This window comes from Idiotropiscis lumnitzeri, chromosome 4 (genome assembly GCF_059441095.1).
Source record: "Idiotropiscis lumnitzeri isolate Australia: NSW breed Sydney's pygmy pipehorse chromosome 4, RoL_Ilum_1.0, whole genome shotgun sequence".
NCBI lineage: Eukaryota > Metazoa > Chordata > Actinopteri > Syngnathiformes > Syngnathidae > Idiotropiscis > Idiotropiscis lumnitzeri.
The window spans coordinates 23,417,704-23,437,650 of record NC_142394.1 but is presented as its reverse complement, the minus strand read 5'-3'; the positions used below and the strand labels follow the sequence as shown (position 1 = coordinate 23,437,650).

The 19,947-nt window shown below is 42.5% G+C and overlaps 2 protein-coding genes across 3 annotated transcripts; one reads left to right on the top strand and one right to left on the bottom strand.

The window, feature by feature from the left end:
* Nucleotides 1–240: 240 nt before the first annotated feature.
* On the bottom strand, nt 241–8,103 carry foxo4 (forkhead box O4). Of its 2 annotated transcripts, XM_088294179.1 has the most exons (4): nt 7,493–8,103; nt 6,345–6,934; nt 3,749–5,149; nt 241–3,456 (listed from the first exon to the last, which is right to left on the bottom strand). In XM_088294179.1, the coding sequence occupies exons 2-3, from the start codon at nt 6,795–6,797 to the stop codon at nt 3,761–3,763; spliced, it is 1,842 nt and encodes a 613-aa protein (XP_088150305.1). In that variant the 5' UTR covers nt 6,798–6,934; nt 7,493–8,103; the 3' UTR covers nt 241–3,456; nt 3,749–3,760. The 2 variants fall into 2 exon arrangements, with proteins under 2 accessions (XP_088150305.1, XP_088150306.1); XM_088294180.1 differs by having other exon boundaries at nt 6,345–8,103.
* A 2,470-nt stretch (nt 8,104–10,573) lies between these two features.
* ubl3b (ubiquitin-like 3b) lies at nt 10,574–19,338 on the top strand. The gene is made up of 6 exons (XM_088295066.1): nt 10,574–10,746; nt 11,060–11,173; nt 16,014–16,122; nt 16,786–16,872; nt 16,978–17,055; nt 17,920–19,338. The coding sequence occupies exons 2-6, from the start codon at nt 11,147–11,149 to the stop codon at nt 17,970–17,972; spliced, it is 354 nt and encodes a 117-aa protein (XP_088151192.1). The 5' UTR covers nt 10,574–10,746; nt 11,060–11,146; the 3' UTR covers nt 17,973–19,338.
* Nucleotides 19,339–19,947: the final 609 nt, after the last annotated feature.

Below are 19,947 nucleotides of genomic sequence, written 5' to 3'. Positions count from 1 at the left end.
GTAGGACAATATGTAAGGTGTGAGGCAAAAGTGTTGACATCTACGCACTAGTAGTAAGCCAATCAACGCCTTACTAGTAACACTTTTGCACACTATTAGTGTTCCTACTGAGGCCAAACATGGCAGAAGTTGAAATACTTGCTTCTTGTACTACGACTGAAGCATGCAATGTTACCTAGTACATTTCCCAGTGAAGTACTAAGTTGAATGTCACTGCTCGTACTCGTAGTGCATAACTAGTGTCCAGTTTTGCCTCGCTACTTACATGTAGTTATCCTACAATTGCACAGAAATGTCAAACAGTAGTGGAAGAAACATCACATGTAGACACTCATTCATTCCCCTTACTAGTGAGGACAACGGGGTACTAGTACATTGGAGCACACTAGGATATTAAATACATGCTCAAATGCTTTGCAATGTTCCATTACTGTAAGACATTTCTGCACACTAGTAGAAAAACTACATCTTAGTTGTGAGGCAAAAGTGTTATACTACTAGTGACATACTAGACGTTAACTAGTGGAATTTTATCATATCACACTTGAAGCTGACAATAAATGCTCATAAAGCCATTTGCACATTTAATCCATATCCTACTAGTGCGCTAAATTGTCTTACTCGTGGACAAAAAGTTCACTAAATGCACTAATAGAATATGGAATGAATGTTGCAATTTGTCACACACACACGTCCAGTTCCATATAATTAACATTCCATACATCGTTTCATCAAATGATTGCGATGTCCATCTAGTAAAGTGGGAAGGTTGGGGACTAATCTATATGTGTATAAAGAGGGAGAGATTAAAAACAATTAAGATGAAAATAGTAAAAGGATTATTATTGATTCTTGCAGGTCACTTTCACCAAGGCCCTGATATGCATCCAAAATGACAAGTAGCACCACTTCAAAGCAAATTTGAGTGCTTTTTTTTTTTAACCATTTTTTTTTTTAGAACGTGTGAAATGATTGGTGAACAAACTGTACAGGACCAGCAAATTAAATACACACAAAAAAAATGAGAACAATTTGCGTACACACTGGTAGCAACATGCTTGTGTTTCATCTTGGCAGGAAGTGAAATAGCCCAAAAAAAAAAAAAAGCGACAAGTGAAATGCATAGCAGGAGTTTTTTTTTTTTTTTTTTTTTTTTTAAAGATGCCGGTGTCTCTTAAAGCAACAAACAGTTTCCAGTCGCAGCAGAAAAACAAAAATAAATATTTTTTTTTTTTGCTTTTGTCACGATTGAGCTTGTTTTCTTCTTCCGAGCGACCCTGAGAGGTAACGGTTGTATGAATCTTGTTTTTTTTTTGTCGTTGTTTTTACTATTTCGTTTTTGAGATGACTAATGTGTAAAAGCTAGAAAAATACCATAAAACAAAAAAAAAAAGCTTATGTACACTGAGATACCGTGTCGAGTTGAGTGCACCCTCTAAATGCCATGCAAATATTAGTGTTCCTTTGGTAAGGTTATACACAAAAAGAATCTACATGAGCATCCATTTTTACAAAAATAAGTGTAGAAAATTCGATGTTACAAATCTGAAAAGTCCATCCTCCAATGTAAAAAAACAAAGTAGCATCTCTATTATTTTTCATCTATGTTGTATATTAAAGCTATAACCAAATATATATACATCTATTTTTTTTTCTTCACGTTATTGAGGGTACACGGCAAAATAGCAAAACCCTTTGTATTTTTTTGTTGTTGCTTAAAATTTCCTTCAAAATTCTCTTTAAATCTGCATAGCGTGTCATTGAATATGTGCAACGTCAGCATTGCGTGTCGAAATGTGTCAAACCGAATTTTTTTTTTTTTTTTTTTTAAATGCTGATGTATGGTCCTGGTTAAGTGCTAGAAAAATGCACATGAAAAAACGTACAACAAAATCAAAAATTAGGTAACAACATTTGATAAGAAGCCAACTGATCACTAGTTGGCAATTTTGCCTCAAATGCCCCGAACGAAAATCCCCAAAAATGACTTCATTTTATTCGTTCAACTGCACGTTACTTTTCAATTTATTTATTTTTTAATGCACCTAATACGAACGATGTCCAAAGCGGGGTACACACAAGAACACTTATTTTTAACCTGGAGACCCCATCTCATGGATAAAACTATTCTTGTGACAATTGCCCGTCTCCTCCCCTCAAAGCAGATGCCTGCCGCAGTACCAAATGTGAACTGCAAGAGGCAGCGCAGGACGAATAACTTGATGACACGAGGCTAACAGTTAACAAGTATTTGCAATCGTAAATCTTGAACAGTTTTAACATATATGAATGTGCAAAAACGATGAGAATAATTACTCTTAAAAGACTCCACACCTCACGATAATCTTTTAGAAATGTCCATTAATTAGGCCTTAGCTGACTTTGACCGTCAACAATGTAAAAGTGATATATTGTCCGACTATCGGTATGTGCATACCCTGCTTATTGACTATTGTAAATATTAAATATACGTTTAATATTACACCGCTGGACCGTTATCCAAGCAGATCGGGATGGCCGTATATAAAAAAAAAATCACTCTGAACACACCTCACATCAAAAGATAATCTTTTAGAGAGAGCTGATAATCGAACTTTGTCAGCTTTGATCTGAATGAAATATTCTGAAATCCAAAATGATTGGCATCCTGATTAATACGCCATCATTTCGTCTCACATCACGACCACGGACTTTGTCGCTCAGTCAAACTCAATTTTGACCATACACATCCGGATTCTCCATCGTAAATCTTAAAACGGTTTAACGTTTGCGATAGTCAGTTCCGACTGTTTTTGAATAGTAAAACAAAACACGACAACAACAGGACAATCTTTTGAGACATCCGTTTGCTGACTTTGATTGTAAAACGGAGGGGGAAAAAAAAAATCTGAAATGTGACCTGATTATTGGTATGTGTGTACCCCGCTTAAATGCTTTATACAACGAAGGGAGGCAAAAACAAAACAAACACACAAAAAACAGTGCCCAAATAGCAATTAGTGTTAAATCAGCAATATTTTTTTTTTTTAAGAGTCTCGTATCATCCCGAGTAAGAAACAATCGTCCTTGTTTTGTACCGATCTCAGGTTCTTCCTCTTGCAGGGAAAACTGGCCAATTCTTGAACACACACACACACACACACACACAAGGTCTCCATCCAGAAGCCGATGGTGTACCAAAGCGTCGGGGTACCACATCCGCCCAGAAGATGTTAGTGCATAACATCGTAACAACTCGCAGGTGGAGTTGAGAAAGTCTTGATGAAGAAAAATGGCCACAGCCATGTTATGAAAACTCCAAAATGGAGGAAGCTGAAGAGAAGGTGGGGCTAAAAAGCGTGTGCATAGTTGGCGGTGGCGGCGTTGGCACGTGACGAGAGGCAGTTCCGCGTGGCAACGCAGCGGGACCTTTTGTCCTTTGTGGAGGGGCCGCGTCAGGGAGGGGGTTCTCTTCTCCTGGTGAGAAACAACATGATGAGAAGGTGAAGTCACAGAAAAACTAAATCATCAACATTAGCTTTATTATTCGTGTCTTTTGCCAAGCCGGTGTGGAAATTGGACGTTTTTGAGCAATGATAACCGTGAATGGATTCATTTTTATGTTTCTAAATATAATTTCTTTATCATTTCAGCAAGGAGATGAATATTATCCAAGAGTCATATCGAGCTGTAAGAAACAGCACCCGATAAAGAGACAATATGATCGGAAAGGAGACAAAGGGCAGCAAGAAAACAGCAGTAGACCTACCTGGCAAAGCCTTTAGCTTGGCACCCAGGTGCGGGCAGAGCCCTGCGAGGTGGTGGGCCCGGTGGCATACGTCTGCCCGGTGGGCAAGACGGGGTCAAAGTTGAAGTCGATGCCGTCCCCGTCCATGAGGTCGCTGTTGATGATGTAGTCCACGTCACAGTCCAGGTTCTCAGTGAACATGTCCACGTCCAGGTCGTTGGGCAGCCGCTCCGGCATCGTCTGGAAGCAGGGCGGCACCCCAAATGGGCCTGCTGCTGGCAGGGCGGCGTGCTGCGGTGCGGCGTGCTGCGCTTTCAGGCCAGGCATCTGCAGCGGGTCCTGGGACATGCCGGAGAGGATCATGCCCAGACCGAGGGGAGTGTGGTGCTGCTGGTGGTGCAGGTGGTGCTGCATGGGTGCCTGCAGGCTTCGAGGGTCCACCGCGTTGGCTTCCTGGCCCTTCCCCAACAGGAGCTGAGTGGGTTTGGGCCGGACGCCCACCACTGGGGAGCCCAAGCCCAGGAGGCCCGCCGGGGCGGGCACCAGAGGGTCCACCTGAGTCATGAGGACGTCGGTAGGAGGAGGAGAGTCAGAGGTGAGCAGCGCCTCCAGGCTGGATGGCACGTGGGTACCATAGTGGCCGGTGGCTGTGCCATGAGAGGAGTTGAAGAGGGAGTTGCTGAAGGCGGGGGCGGCATCCTTGCCGGCGGGCCCCACCGACGCCTGGGGGGGTGTCGGGGGTGCCTGCAGCTGATGAAAGGAGGGGAAGGACGAGGAGCCGCGAGGCAGCAGCGTGGCGGCGGACGGTAGCGGTGTGGGTGGTGCTGGTGGGGCTGTGCTGGGACTGGCGCCGCCCTGCTGGCCACTCATCAGAGTCAACCCATCGATTAGATCCAGCTCCTCCATGAGGGTCTCAGCCAGAGTGGGTGTCAGGGCGCTGGCGGTGTAGCGGCCGAGCAGTCCGTCCTCGGGCAGGTTGTCGTCGTCCTCCTGCCCCGGCGCGATAGGCGACAGCCGACCGCTTAGGGTGCTGGCGTTGGAGCTGGTGCGCGGCCGGAAGGAGGTCCACATATCAGCGTCATCCAGGCTGCCACGGGACGATGGGCTGCTGCTGCTCACTCCCCACTTGGGGAACTGCTGGGATGAGTTGGGGCTGTCGGCACCGGTAGCCGCCACCCCGGTCGTGCCGTCGCCCTGCAGCGCCCCGCCGGACCCCGCGGCCGCCTGCTTCTTGGTCTGTTTGGCGCGCATGCGGCTCTTCAGCAGCTTGCTGCTGTTGTCCATGGAGGCGGCGCGGCGCCGGGGTGCTTTGCCCGTTTTTCCCCCCTCTGGGTTGAGCATCCACCAGGAACTTTTGCCTGTCGACTCATTGTGGACCCTCAGGAACTTGTTGTGCAGCGACAGATTGTGGCGGATGGAATTCTATGAGGAAAAAACACATTTTTCAACAAGGCCACTCTTCAAATATTCCCCGCATAATTATTATTCTCTGATTCACATTGCTACCAATTTTGGTACTAAGGATTTATGTTGAAGTGATTTGAGGAGCTTTAATTAGAGGAAAATAAAACTGTTGAGGTGATTCATGTTGTGCTTTGCTGCCATTTTATGGCATTTTCGTGCCAAGGAAGGATGTTGAAGTGAGTTGAAGAGCTTGACGTCGTGCTTTATGCCTTCTGATGGCATCTTGGGGAAAAGGAACTACGTCAAAGTGAGTTAAGGAGCTTCATGTCGTGTTTCGCTGCCATCTTGTGGCATCTTTAAGCATTTCTAATCCTTTTTGGGGAGGATGCGTCAGTGGCTCGAGGATTTAGGACTTGGTCTGACACTATTTTGTGCTTACAAATGCCTTGTGTGTTTTTGTTTTGCGTATGATTCCTGTTTACAGCCATAACATGAACGAACTGTTCTCACTTGTATTGGATGTATAAATGCTGGTTAAAAACATAATAAATCTAATTTTAAAAATGTTTACCTACTTCTATTGCTCTATCTTAAACTGAACATTAAAAATTTTTCCCGTTATGATAAAAATTGCACAATTTTTTTATTTAATGGTTTGCCTCTTTTTCTATAAATACTGTCAAAAATAAATATATATTTGATTATTTCGCCTATAACTCCAATTTAAAAAAAAAAAAATGTTTTCATCGTTTATAACCCTTTTTCTATTTTGACTGTCAATGCATAGGGGGAAAAAAATCACAACTTGGTTGAACTACCATTTTTTTACGTTGCCACAAAATAAATAATTATTTTAATGATAGAGTCAACACAAGTCAAAAACAGCACAAATATTGTATTTATTTATAATTGACTCTTTACACTAAACTGTAATCGCCACAATATGGTGGTAGATGGCCACTTTTGTCAGCACCAGGATGGGATGATACCAAATGGAGAGAAATGACCAATTCATTTGGCCTGAGCACAAAAACAGCGAATTTTTTTCAGCAAATAACAAAGAACATGATCTCACTCATAAATTGGGATTAGGTGAAATTGTGAATTACCAAAATCACTTTTTGAGTAGCTGGCCTCAACCCAGCATTTGAGCAGCACTGTTGTTGTCTACTGCATGTGGTGTTATGGCAACAGTGCCCAGCATGCGACTGACCTTCCACCCGGCCGAGCTGTTGCTGTCGCCCTTATCTCGGAAGTAAGGCACCGTCTTGACCATCCACTCGTAGATCTGTGCCAACGTCAGCCTCTTGTCGGGCGAGTTCTCGATGGCCTGGCTGATGAGGTCAGCGTAGCTCTGGTTGCCCCACGCGTTGCGCCTGGACGAACCCTTGCGGGGTGTCACACCGCCTACGGCAGGGTCTGTTGTTGCCCCCGTCACGGCGACTGCCGCTTTCTCCGGCTCGGCCGCCGCCGCCGCGTGCTGCTGTTGCTGCGGATCTGGCTTGTCGTCATCGGCGGGCGGTGTCCCGGCGGCTGACTCTGCGCCGTCGGGGGCTTCCTGCTTCACTGCCGAGATGTCTGGCCGGGGCAGTGGCCATGTGCACGAGCGGGGCCGACTTTGTGGCTCAAAATCCGGGTCGATGGGCGGCGCCGGCAACTCCTCCATGGTGATCCGCTCGTCCACCTCTTGGGTACTTCCGCTCCACTCCAGAATACCGGAACTACTTCCAACCCTCCAAATGTTTTTATCCCAGGAAGGGAAAAAAACAACAACAACAATACACTGGGAGTAAACACTGGGGCCTAAAAAAAAAAAAAAAAGACGTAATAATCTGGGCACACCAATAGCTCCAGTTAATCCTCAGATTGGAGATTAGGGAACCCAAATAATCTCCTTAATACTAACTATCATAAACCTTCTGATTTATATAGAAGGAGCGAACGGGAGTTCCTTTGTTTGAAATAACAGTAGTGAATATCACTGGCGCAAGCCAAAAAAGCAATTATCTTGGAGTAAAACATGAAAAGTTTTTTTTCCAGATACGAGCACTACTTTTAGTAGTGGGGAGTTTGTCAGGAAAAGAATGAGTTGTTAACAAAGTGATAGTGACAAGCGTGGCCAGTTCAATTTCCCCTTGCGGGATTATGACGAGTAAAATAAATTAGATGCCAAAAAAATTATTTGTGTTAGTCCTTAAAAAAAAAAATTCCAAACGACTCTTACTACTACACACGGACAGTCCAGTTAGGGCCGAAATTGACAACAACCACAACACCAATTCAACCAGTAGTGGGAAAAACTACAAAATGGTGGTGATTGTTTTTTTTTTTAAATAGGGGAGGGAGATAAATTGTACTTACTAATTGTAAACGACTACAAGAATCCCGTCCAAAGTGCGCCGTTTTTAGGTGTGCACAATCCGCCACATGTCGCCATCTGCCATGTTTGTCCACTCGTGGCGCCGCACACGATGCCACGAGAGGCGGTTACAAAACGCCTGCGACTCCGCCGCCGAGGCCCCGAGGCTCGCCACGCCGGGATTCTTCCCCCCGCGGTTTCTTCGTCTCGACTCCCAACAAGTGGCCGAAGAAAGAAAGTCCGTTCGGCGGCGGGGTCGTCGTGTCACCCCGGGGTTGAGGCTCCCAACTTTTTGGGAAAACAAGCCCGGGTAGCCCCCTGGTCACGTTAGCCGCTTAAGCTGCTGCTACTCCAGAGTTTGCAACGCGCCGAAAAGTCCGCCGAAAGCCTTCCAGAACTCGCCCAAAGTGGCCGTTTGGAGGCAGCGACGACTCAGTTGGAAGTTGTGGATGTCCCGGTGGTCCGAAGATGCTTCCCTCGGGTGTCTTGAATAGTTTGTTTGCGTTTGTTTTGTTTTGAGTCGAGGCGAAGACTCCCTTCTGACGTCTGTTTACCACTGTCAAGTAAAACGCACTGCGCATGCGCGCAGGTGCATTGTGGGAAACGGAGTCATTCGACCGGGAACCACGAGCGTAAACAAAACTAGAACCTTTTATAGCGCCTTACGTAACCGCCCCAAGTTCTAGGTACGTACAGTCCACGCGGCCCAATTAGGTATTAACTAGAGGTTAGTCGCTAAAAATTGTACTCAAGTAAGAGTACTGTCTGAGGAGGCTACTCTTAAATTGAAGTACAGATACTTGTTTACAAATTATGTTCTGTTAAAAATAAAAAAAAAGATTCAACTCCTAAAGCAAAAGTTAAAAAAAGATGACAAAGATTGAGATGTTCTTAAGTTCAAAGTAAAATGAATATCAACTGCGGCTCTTAATGTAACAAGCCTATTTCGACCAAGTAGAAAGTACAGATATGTGTTTTCAAATGTAAAAAAAAATGGGACCTGAAAACTAAATCCTCAAGTAAAGTACAGATACCTGAAAAATCTATTTAAGATTTTCCGACTATTCAATATGTCATGTTCAACATGCCAATCCCACAAATATTTTCAGGTAGCGATTGTATGGGAGGGGACAAAGTGTGCTCCATGTTGGTTATTGTTTTCCTGGCTGGTAAGTGGTAACACTGTGTTCTGTTCTATTTACATTTTATTATTGTAATTATGAATAAGCAAGTCGATAAACAGGACATATAGAAATAAAATGTGTAACCCAAAGTAACATATCTGATATGATGGCCTATTAATTTCCAAACCAACTAATTTTGGTTTTGTTTTCTTCCTCGCCCTTGTGTGATGATTAACATATTTTCCCGGTTATACTGAAACATACAAAGTACAGTGCAGGACCATTTGTCTATTTTTGTAACTCATCCTTCACTCTTGGTTGCATAAAAAAACAAGAAATAGCTTTTATAGGGTGTTGGATGACTTATTAAACTGGGAATCCGTGCATCAGTTTCTCCAGCATTTCTCGTACAGTAGGATGAGATGCAGAGAGCACACTTTTTTTTCCACATGTGTGCTTTCATTAACTTTTGATGGTTAATATGAATAACCAACAAATGGACAGACAGATCAAAACAAAATGAGCATTAGTTGAACGACAACCACAATGTTAAATAAAGAATCATTATTGGAATTTCGATCTTTACTCACTTGAAGTTTCCCCATGACTTAATGTCATTGATGTGTCAGGAAAAAGCGCTCCAAAAATGCATATTTACACAACGCAAAGCTTCCAAATTGACTTTTTTTTAACCAAGAAACATTTTTAAATACATCACTAGTTCATTTCCCAAGTTGTAATAAAATTATAAATTAACTCATACAACATTTAAAAGGTGTAAGAGCGACAGCGCAATCCTAAATACCAGTGCAAGGAAGTACAAATACTTTGTCGCGCTATTCAAGTACATTTTTTCGGGTATCTGTTCTTGAGTATATCTCTTCTAACAACTTTTTGATTTTCCTCCCTATATTTGAAAACATCTTTGACTTCAAACCTCTTTCTTAGTCTAAACAGGCTACAGTTACATTTGTCAACAATGAGTCAACCGTGGTTGAGCTTTTTAGCTTCTTGTGGTAAATGATTCTTTTGTCTGATCAGGGCGGGGGAGACACATAGGTAAGGTGTATTCTTTTATTTTCCTGTTAAGTTTGTTCTTTCTTTGTTCTGACAAGTTATTAATGTGGCTATTGTATGTAATAGAAATGAATGATAATTTATTACTTATGTACACCAGAGTCTGTAGTTTTTTTACTTTTACTGAAGTAAGGGAGTTGAATTAGTACATAAACTGGATTATTTTCGACAAGAATCTTCTACTGCAGAGTTTGAGGGGTTGTGCCAGTTTGAGATACATGTACAGTATATTAAATGTCAACTCAATTGACAGATGATATGAGAAATCAGAAAATATGTTGGTGTCTGTTACAAGTTTATAAGAAACTTTATGGTTGTTGTTTTTTTTTTTTACTGGACAGTTTTGTTCAAATGCAACATACTTTTTACTTTCAATTGAATATTTTTTGTTATTACATATTAGAATACGGTTTGGAGCAGACCCCCACTATTGCCGGGGAGGAAGGCCAGGGCCGGCCGCAGATAGTGAAAATCTGCGTTTAATCGACGGCCATTGAAATGCATTGGGAAACAAATAAAATTAACTGAAATTTGAACCCTCCCAAATACTTAAGCAAAAAAAACCAAACTCTTATAACATTCCTTATATGTTTTCGATGAAAAATGATCATATTTTCAATTATGTTTTTTTTTATTTTTCATTAGTTACTTTATTATAGTTTTATGTTTCTGTTCTTTATGCACATTCAAAATAAAATTGTTACATTACATTGACCCACATTCCGCTCGATAGTTTTTTTTTTAGCTAATTTTTTATTCGATGAAAGTGTATCATTGTTTTAGTTAAACCGGTTTGCCATCATTACTAATTATTGAACAGCACGTCAATTTGAATGAACAGTCATCGCCCATAAACGTCATCTCCCAGCATGCCTTGCGCCTGTTTTGTGTGTTTACAATCAGCTGACATCCGGCGTCTTCCCGACCATTAGCCGACGAGCTTCACATTCAGCCTTGTCCATCTGCGCTCGATATTTCACCCCGTCAGAAAAACACCACTCGATGATTTTTCCACGCTGTTGAGTGCGCATTTCGACCGTCGTCGTCAAATGCAGGTGAGCTCGACATTAAGCAAATGGACGACGTGCATTTTGCACTGAGCCACTTAGCTTCCTAATAGCCAGCGGCGGCTGGTTTTGCGTAAGCTAATGCTAACATTAGCCGAATACCCACCGCCACCCCCCAACCTTCTTCCTTCCTTCCCCTCACTTCGATGGGCTAGATTTTGCCAGGAACTCTGGCGTATTAATGTCAAATATGGGAAAAGCAAATGCTCGATGTTACGACGCCGCTGCCCACTTAAGCGATGCCGTACACTTGCGGTGCTTGGACAAGCTTGTAAAAACGTCGTCGTGTTGTTTGTGCCAGGGCTCTGGCCCCGTCTGCTGCAGCTGAAGCACACCCGTCCTGCTCCTTCTCTGCTTCGGCTACCCTGCCTCGTCTCCTCGCTGAGCCATGAGCACCCACCGGGACCTAGACATGGTCAGTCAGCCTTTCTCGTGTTTGTACATTTTGCTTGCATTGTAAATACATCGCAATTTGCACCCATTGATCAACGTTTCGCACATTTTCTTTTATCAGCATGACGTCACGCGGTGGAAAAAAAAAAGTCGAAGCGTTCTCGGATGTTGTCATTGCAAACAAACCATTCTGTCATTTGAGCAAGGCAAATGGCAGCATATATGTGCAGCATATCTGAATGTGCATTACCGATACAGAATTGTATTGCCGTCAAAATAATCAATGTACACTTTTATAGCTTGGAATAATTCGACAATCAGCCGCTCAACATCACTTCCTATTTCGGGGTCCAGGCCAGGTGACTGCATCCAACGGCAATCATGTTAATCGCCACTAAAAATTTAATTTCGTTTCTACAAATAGGCAGCGTGTATAATCAGTTAAAGTGCAAATATCTAGTGTCCTCTGATTCACTGTAAAAATCAAAATTCTTCTTATTTGATTAAGTATAAAAATAATGACAACCTGCACGTCGCCGTCTTGGCGAGTTTTGAGCAGTTCACGTGATTACTATGACGTAACATGTGCAGTAATGTGGAACTGTTCATTTGTGTCTTGTTTTCTGGTGTGTTGCTATTAAATTGCTGCACAGCTTTGTCAAGTATTACCACAATTCAATTACCACTCTGAACGCCGTCAGGTCTCATGTTCTTCCTTCAAGAAAAGAGAAAAAAAACCCGACACTTACCTGTGAATGCAGCCAGCCTGAGCCTCCGAAAGGCAAGGTGCAAGAAAAACTCTACATCCAAAAAAACGTAATTGATCCTCACCCAAATTTATGTGCGCATATCTACTCATGCCCACTTCATACTCAATGATAGTTTCAAATGATTATGCAATGCAACTTCATTTATATTGTGCATTTCACAACAGCTGGAGCTGTAACAAAGCGCCTTCCATATGGTGTAATTTATACAAGAAGTTCTTGAAATGCATAGTACGGAATAAATATAACACAATTTCGAGGCATTTATAGTTAATAATATTCATGAAAGTAGCTTGGAACCAACAGAACATCTAAAACCACCATGGAGGGTCAAAGTAACATCAAGCCACCTGCTCATCAGTGGGTACAAAAATTGTCTCTGTGAATTGACCAATTTACCTCAAATTTAGCAGAAGAAAAACATTTAATTAAAGGCAAAGACAACCCAAACATTTTCTTTACCGGAATTTGTTCTAGTCGAAACATGACATTCTGATTAATGTTGCGCTTGTGGAATATGAATTAAGCAGTAAAATCCACCCGTTTTTAGCCATCTCACGGGGCGGCCATTTTGCCAATTCTATCGCCTGAAAATTCTGTTACAGTTGCTCAGGGCTCAGCTAACGTTCAATCATGGCTCCGCTTCAGAAAACTCCCCAAGTTGTGATTATTTCAAGGACATGTGTTCTGTGTCATCAGTTGTGGTGTGGCGAATTACGGCAACAAAGTGAAACTCCGTAAAAAAACACTACTGCCGCCACTCAAGATGTGCCATCAAGATTTTGACTTGTTTTGAGTGACAACTTCCGACAGCCAGTCAGTCTCCCCACAAATTCTTCTAACAACCCCAACTAAACTTGGCTCCTCCCCGACATGCAAAAAACTCCTCAGCATACTTCCTTGACACCAATTCCTACTCCATTTTGTGGCATCTTTGGGCGTTACGTGTAGAAAGCTACAGTCACGCCCCAAATTCTTCATACCATTGGCAAGATTTCACTTAGTTACTTTTATTCAACCAGCAAGTGTTTTCTTGATTGGAAATGAGACTGGCGTCTTTCCATAAGATGATAAAACTATGGAGGAAAAAAAAAAAACTTTCTAGCTTGCTCTCTATCCGTTTGTCTATTTTTCTATATCATCTGTAACTCTCTAAAGTTTTCGAATCAGCGACTTCATTTGAGGACTCGCTACCAAATTTTGTGGATACATTTTTTTCCGGTCAATTCCACGAACCTCTAGCAAGGATTTGATTAAACACTACAAATATGATATAACAAATGAACAATTGTTTTCCTTTTATAATATAACCCGCAGTTATATGAGCTAAAAGCACTTTATTTACAGCGGCCAACTGTATTGTCCGCAACGCTGAATTTATTATTTTTTTTTTTTAAACAATACAATACAATTTTATTTTTATAGCACATTTCACAACAGATAAAGCCCAAACAAAGCGCTTTCCTTATGATGTAAGATAAATTAGCAGGTAATAAGATTAACTGGAATGTCATTTGAAAATATTTATTGTGCAGACCTCAAAAGCCATAATGAAAAATCAGGACTCTATTGTGAAAACAAACGATATTATAAATGTGAATTTTTAACCTTATAGGCCACTCCTCCTGGCTGACAGACACCATAAACGGAACTGATTTAATTTCTGGTTCCGTTTAGCGTGTATGATTTTCTTTCCAGAGTCCGGCTACACATTAAATTGGCCGCTATGTTTTAAAAGCTGAATAATATATTACATTATTATCGTCCCCTCAATTTGAATCCGTTTTTGGCCCGAGTATAGGTAGGTGTGCATGGACGTGCGGGTGGACGTGTGTCCAGGGTAACGGATTAACCAATGTTCGTAAACACTTAGCCGAGACAGTGACTGCTGCCCGCGTGAACGCCATCTGTCTAATCTCAGTTAAAACATTGCCCTACTTTCCTTTTAAGGTTGGGACGGCCATTGATTGTACCCCGGCCGGCGGTAAATCCTGACTGCCGTGCGCCCTGCTCCTGAATTGGCAACACGCGCAGATCGATGCAAAAGATAGCTTTGTGTCACTTGAAAAGTATTTCTCTCCTGGCGAGTGTTGAGTGGCTAAATAAATAAGCAAGCTCACGATGTCGCATACGCACATGCGTGTTAATAAAAAGAACGTTTGTTAGCTGTCTCTAATAAGAACTTGAACAACTTTTGCGTGGTAAACTGCATAATTTATTTATATTAAATTTGAATGTTGTTAGAATAAAAGAAAATATATTGCTTTCTTAAATCATTTTCAATGTGAGGAATTAATTTTTTTTTTTTGTCCAGAACAGGCATGCTTACTTTAACGTTGTATGGCTCATTAAAAAATGAACATTTAATTTTGTTTTCATCTCCTTGGCAAGGTCAGTCTGTGTTGAATTGTTTTTTTTTTTTTTTTTTTTTTATGTAGCTGTTCAAGGGCTTGAACTAAATTATGAAAATGAATGTTAGTATATTTAAAATAATTATAAAAACTGGTTTGTGTAAAAAGACAAATAGAGATTTTTTTTTTTTAGCATAATTGCATTCATGTAACTACATTAAAATATGATCAAGAAGATTTGTCGTATTTGGCGCACTAAAAACAGTCCAATTTCTCGTAAAAGGTGCATGAATCCTGAACGATAAATCCATAAGCGTGACTCTGTAGATGTATTCCCTGGAGCATTAGCTGGGTTGCTGGTGTTTTTTTAGGAAAATGTAAAGCTATCAAGAGCGGCTAAGCCTTTGAGAGCCCCGCTAGCCCCTCATTATCATGATCAGAAAAAAAAAAAGTCATTTCTAACAGCGTTTGAAGGATTTGATGTGCGAGCCTTTGGATTGGAGAACCTCAAGGACGCTGGCGTTGCAAGATGTTGCCACGGGAAACGGGGCAGATTGGAGGTTGTTTTTATTTGAGACGGGGAGGGGTGGCTTGTTAATATGACATGGCTATGTAACCCCACTTTGAGGTTATTCGGTTCAGAAGGGGGAGGGGCGAGGGGTGGGGCGTCGTATTTGTAAACAGATCAGAGAGCGGGATTGCCCTGCCTCGACGTCACACCTCGTGGTTAAGTCTCTTTGTTCTTCTCACCTCGCCGCTTTCTTGACGTTCACAAACGGCGCGCAAGTAGGCGCATTTTAACACGAGGGTGCTTTTTGCATTTTTTTTATTTGACACAACAAATAAATCACCTCAAAGTGTCATCCTTTTGTCTCAGACCTGCGGAAAAATCTTTTCACCGCATTTGGTGAGGTTTTTAAGCAGGTGTCCTCCTGTGGAACGGCAATACAGTTGAAATAATAATTCCAATTTTTATAGCAGATCAGGTGCAGCACAAAACGACGATGCAAGCAAATTACATTTAAATATCGTGTCTTATCTTACTTTTCTCTGATGGATTTATGCTCAATCCACATGTGACATGAACGTAAGCGTTGGAGTAAGCGTGGGTTGATTGGTCACGTGATCTGTTTTAGTTGCTCTTGTGAAGTCAGCCTCAAAAGGTTTTCTTCCTTTTGATGCGTATTGCAAAATGTTTGTATGTAATTTCCATGTTTTGGATTTATATTACCTTGAAGTCTTTTCGAACTCCCCTTGCGTATATTAAAACATTTAAAGTAGGAGTCCTCGTTCTATTTTTAGTTCTTTGTTCCAGCATGTTGCTTCGTGGTATCCCCCCCCCCCTTTCTCAAGCACACGTGCACCCCCCCACCATTCCAACTTCTTTGCTACGCACTGGCCATGCAAATTTAATAACATGGGCCAGAGCTGTCTGGGACACCTGCGGTTAGCGCATTAGACCGATAGACGGACAGACGGATGGCCGGATGCGTGGGAGCTGGTCGCCCCTCTGGCCCCGCCCCTCCTTTCTGATGGCGTCTGGCAAATGCCGCTCACTTGGGCGCGCCGTCTGAAGGGTGGAGATCGGCTGCGGGTCGAATTCTCATGAGAGCGGAATGCCCGTCTCCTCGCGGCCCCCCTCGTGTCCCCTCGTGCCAGCCGAGGTTCGAGGAGGTGCACCGCTTGGACCGGGGATGGATTCCCGAGATGTAATATTGATGTTTTTGTTGTTTTCATGTCTCAGGTGCACCTCCGCCTCATCCTGGTCAGCGGGAAAACGCAGGACTTCACCTTCTCTCCAAACGACTCGGCCACGGACATCGCCAAGCACGTGTTTGAAAACTGGCCCACGGGTGAGCAGCATTTGTACTTGACCGTTTTTGTGATTGATTGCAAGGGATGCCTACCAGGATACTTCCGGGTGGCAGAAAAGTGATTGACCATGCGCTAAATTGAAACCGTGACAGTCCATGGAAAGCCAGGCTCATTTGCAAATGACGCTAACAGGCTACCAAGATTGTGACAGTTCTTGTTTGCATTGGTCATATCAGCTAACCCTGAATTTTTATTTTTATTTTTGGGAGTTATGCCAGGCGAAAAAGCTCTGTGTTTGCCACCCGGATGCACAGGTGTGTGTTTGTGTGTGAGAGCGACATCTTGGTGAAATGTACTTTCAGGTTTAGGTTTAAGCGTCAATGTTTAGCCAGTTACCTTCTCTGGATGTACACTTGTATACACTGCTTTTCAAAATTGAGGGTTATTCATTCGGCTGTTGAGTGAAAATTCAGACTTCATCTAAAATAAACTGTCACCTTTACAGGTGTACTTAATTTCTCCTTCGCTCAACGTTTTAGTATCCAACTGTTGAGTGTTGTTGTACCTTTTGCACTACGGTCGCTAAAATGAACTTTAAGCCTTTTTGAGCGGTGGCACTATGAGCCGAGTTGCGGTGGACTTGCCAGAGCCGGCAAGAGTGACGACCTCACGATTTCTCTCTGTTTGTGTTTGCCATCCAGGATGGGAGGAGGAGCAGGTGAGCAGCCCCAGCATACTGCGCCTCATCTTCCAAGGACGCTTCCTTCACGGCAACGTGACCCTCGGAGGTGAGACTTCAATTTAGACTAAAAGACCATGTACTGTTTTCTCCTCGGCCGTTTTTTCCTCATCATTAGCTGAAAGATTGTAAAATCGCTCTGCGTTTCTTCCAGCGCTGAAGTTGCCTCCGGGCCGAACCACCGTCATGCACCTGGTTGCCAGGGAGACGCTTCCAGAGCCCAACTCTCATGGTAAGCACACAAAATGTGCTGCACGTCAGCGGCGCCGCGCTGGATTTAATTCCCAGGTTACACGGTGTCGTCAAGCAACTTCTCCCTGCTGCTCTTGACTTGATCTCATTTCCTTATTTGCACCCTCCTGGGTCCTCGTATCCTCGGTTCAACCTGATCTCATCCCATCGGCGATGCCGTCACTTGAGGAGGGACGGCATATACTCTCATTGAAAAGCAAAACAGATTTGCCATTTTAAATACTGAACATTTATGACTGGCACCCCCGGCTGAAATGGATTTTATTTTATTTTATTATAGAGTATTGATTGATGAAAAATATGTATTTGGTATTTCTGCCTAACACTGATGATATGCTGACGTTTTAAGCACTTGCCACAACCAAATCAACGGAGGAAGCGAGCTCAAAATCGGTCCAATTGCGCGTTGAACCGCTTTAGCACGCATGAGATGACCTGAATTGTAATGTGCTCGTAAACTTGTGCAAACATTTTCTGCTCCTCAGTATCTATCATCATATAATATAGTCATTATGTTGACATGCAACATCTTAATACAGTAATCCCTCATTTTGCGAGGTTAATGGGGACCATCGTTTATTAACTTGGATGAGACTGGCGACAAGGGATAGCCAATCGGCTCACGGGATAAATCCACTCGTGCGCTCGTTGGTCGAGCTCACGCCGGGAACCAATCCCGCGCCTCGTGAGAGTCCCAGTGGGAATCTACTGCTGATGAAACAATTTAATTTCCCGTGCGGTACGAATAAAATATCTATCCATAGTTCTATCCAACCCGAGCACTTCCCGAATTGTCTTCTTGATCCCCAATCTCACTTTTAATTGTCTCTGCTTTCTTTTTTAGGTCAAAGAAACAGAGAAAAAACCACAGAGAGCAATTGCTGTCTCCTCTTGTAAGGAAACCATCCTTCCCCTACACCATTATATAAATACATATATATCTATAGCTACACACATACACGTACACACACACACACACACGCGTGCGTCCTCCGATTGCCGGCCATTCTGTCAGCGGTGGACTAAATCACTGGAAGTCTAGTTGATGTTTTTGTTTTTGTTTCGTCCTGTCGGCGGCTTTTTTTTTTTTTTTTTGTGCCAACGTATCCACGCAAAAACACTTCTCCAAACATCGACATCTTTGTGTCCTCACTGAACTGGCGGACACAGACACTCACACTCACACACACACACACATACGCATACACACTCACCGGAGTAGAGCCTGGATGCTTTTGTGGATCCCCAGCTCTGACTGAACACTGTTAACCCCTTAATGCACTTAACCAGTTTAATGGCAAGTGTGTGGTGTTTTTCCTCCTCCTCCTCCTTCTCCTCCTCCATGGATGTTATTTTCTCTCTGTCAGAGGAGCATACAGAACCTGTGCCATCTTCTTCATCCCACGTTTCTGCCTCAGCACCGGTGGCATCTGTGCCATGAAATTTTTGTTTCTTTGTTCGGACCAACGGAAAAGAGGCAGCTGGGCATGGGGGGAAAAAAGAAAAACTTTGAAGGAAGGAAAAGGGCCGGCCGGCTTCGTCGGCTTCAAAAGGGAACATGCTGTGTGGCCTCGGGGCCACAGCAGGCCAGTCGAGCTGAAGATGAAGAAGAATTCTTTGGGGGAAGGATTTTTAGGGGAATTTGCCCTTCTGTTTATTTGAATGCTGTCTCTTCTTCTCGTTTGCCTTTTATCGTGGAATCCAGTAATATCATTAATATTGAAATTTAAATATATCGGTTTTTATCTTGTGTATAGGTATTTGTGTGCGTGCGCGTATGATTGATGCGTGGAGAAAAAAAAAGAAAGAGCGTCACCGAGGGAGCGGTGACCAGCTTTGCTACCGGGTGGGTAAACGTTGAACCTTTTTTTTTTTTTTTTCATTTTCGAGTGTCTTTTGCGTTGTGATCTTTTTGTCTTATCAGTGTCACTGCTATGAACTCTAGTCCGTATGAAATCATGTCCAAACTAACATGCAAAGTGGGCTCTCTCTCAGCGCTTGTATGATAAAGTGATCAGTCTTGAAATAAGGCAAATGCAGCCCACTTTTTACTGTTGGCGAAAAGCTTGAACGGCTGCCTAATGTCTCTCCTCACGTCATCTGTTTTATACACGATGTACTTTAATAGGTTGTCTTTGAAATGGTTGACTTTTGGTGTTCTAAGTATTACAATGACCTCCGGATTTAATGGCATATTGTATAGAAGTGTGAATATTAATAATAATAATAATGAATTCTGTCTGAAATAAATTCCTCTCACACATGCAGCAAATAGTTTCATTTTGTTTAAGAGCCTTCTGCAATTGGACTTTCCGATGTTTTAATTAGCCACGAAATTCCAACGAGTTGTCCAATTTCAATAGCAGTCTTCCTCAAAACAAAGAAAACAAAAACTAGTTGAAAAGCTCAGAAGAATACATTAGTGTCGGTTCAACCGTTGCAGGTTCCCGTTAACAATTTGGAATTCAAATTTTTTTTCAAGATTTCTGCTCAGGGATAAAATGGATTAACCCATCAAGTGTGTTGAGCATTTTTTTTTAATTTTGAAAAATATGATGAAAACATAACCCCAAAATATTTTGGGGGCACCTCAAAATTTAAAAACCGCATCAAAATGGTTACTCGATAATATTCGACTTGCTAAGCAATTAGTGATCGAGTTTTATTTTGACACTAATGTGACAGTTAATGTATCATTTCAACCTGGCGGCACAGCCCAAATAGCGCTTCTGCGATCAACTCTTGGCTCTGTGGGGTTCAAACCGGCTAAAAACAGGTTCTGTGGTCATGTATCAACCTTTTAAATCTTATTGGGGATGAATGAAATTAAATCAGGCCATCATCGCCAAAATTCCCATTTTCAGACAATTTC

What these genes read in the sequence shown, in the direction of transcription:
- foxo4 (XM_088294180.1), bottom strand. Translation starts at nt 6,797, where the DNA reads ATGGAGGAGTTGCCGGCGCCGCCCATCGACCCGGATTTTGAGCCACAA. An exon ending in ACAGCTCGGCCGGGTGGAAG is followed by an intron (nt 5,150 to 6,344) that starts GTCAGTCGCATG and finishes TTTTCCTCATAG; the next exon opens with AATTCCATCCGCCACAATCT.
- ubl3b (XM_088295066.1), top strand. Translation starts at nt 11,147, where the DNA reads ATGAGCACCCACCGGGACCTAGACATG. An exon ending in CCCACCGGGACCTAGACATG is followed by an intron (nt 11,174 to 16,013) that starts GTCAGTCAGCCT and finishes TTCATGTCTCAG; the next exon opens with GTGCACCTCCGCCTCATCCT. An exon ending in CGGCAACGTGACCCTCGGAG is followed by an intron (nt 16,873 to 16,977) that starts GTGAGACTTCAA and finishes CGTTTCTTCCAG; the next exon opens with CGCTGAAGTTGCCTCCGGGC.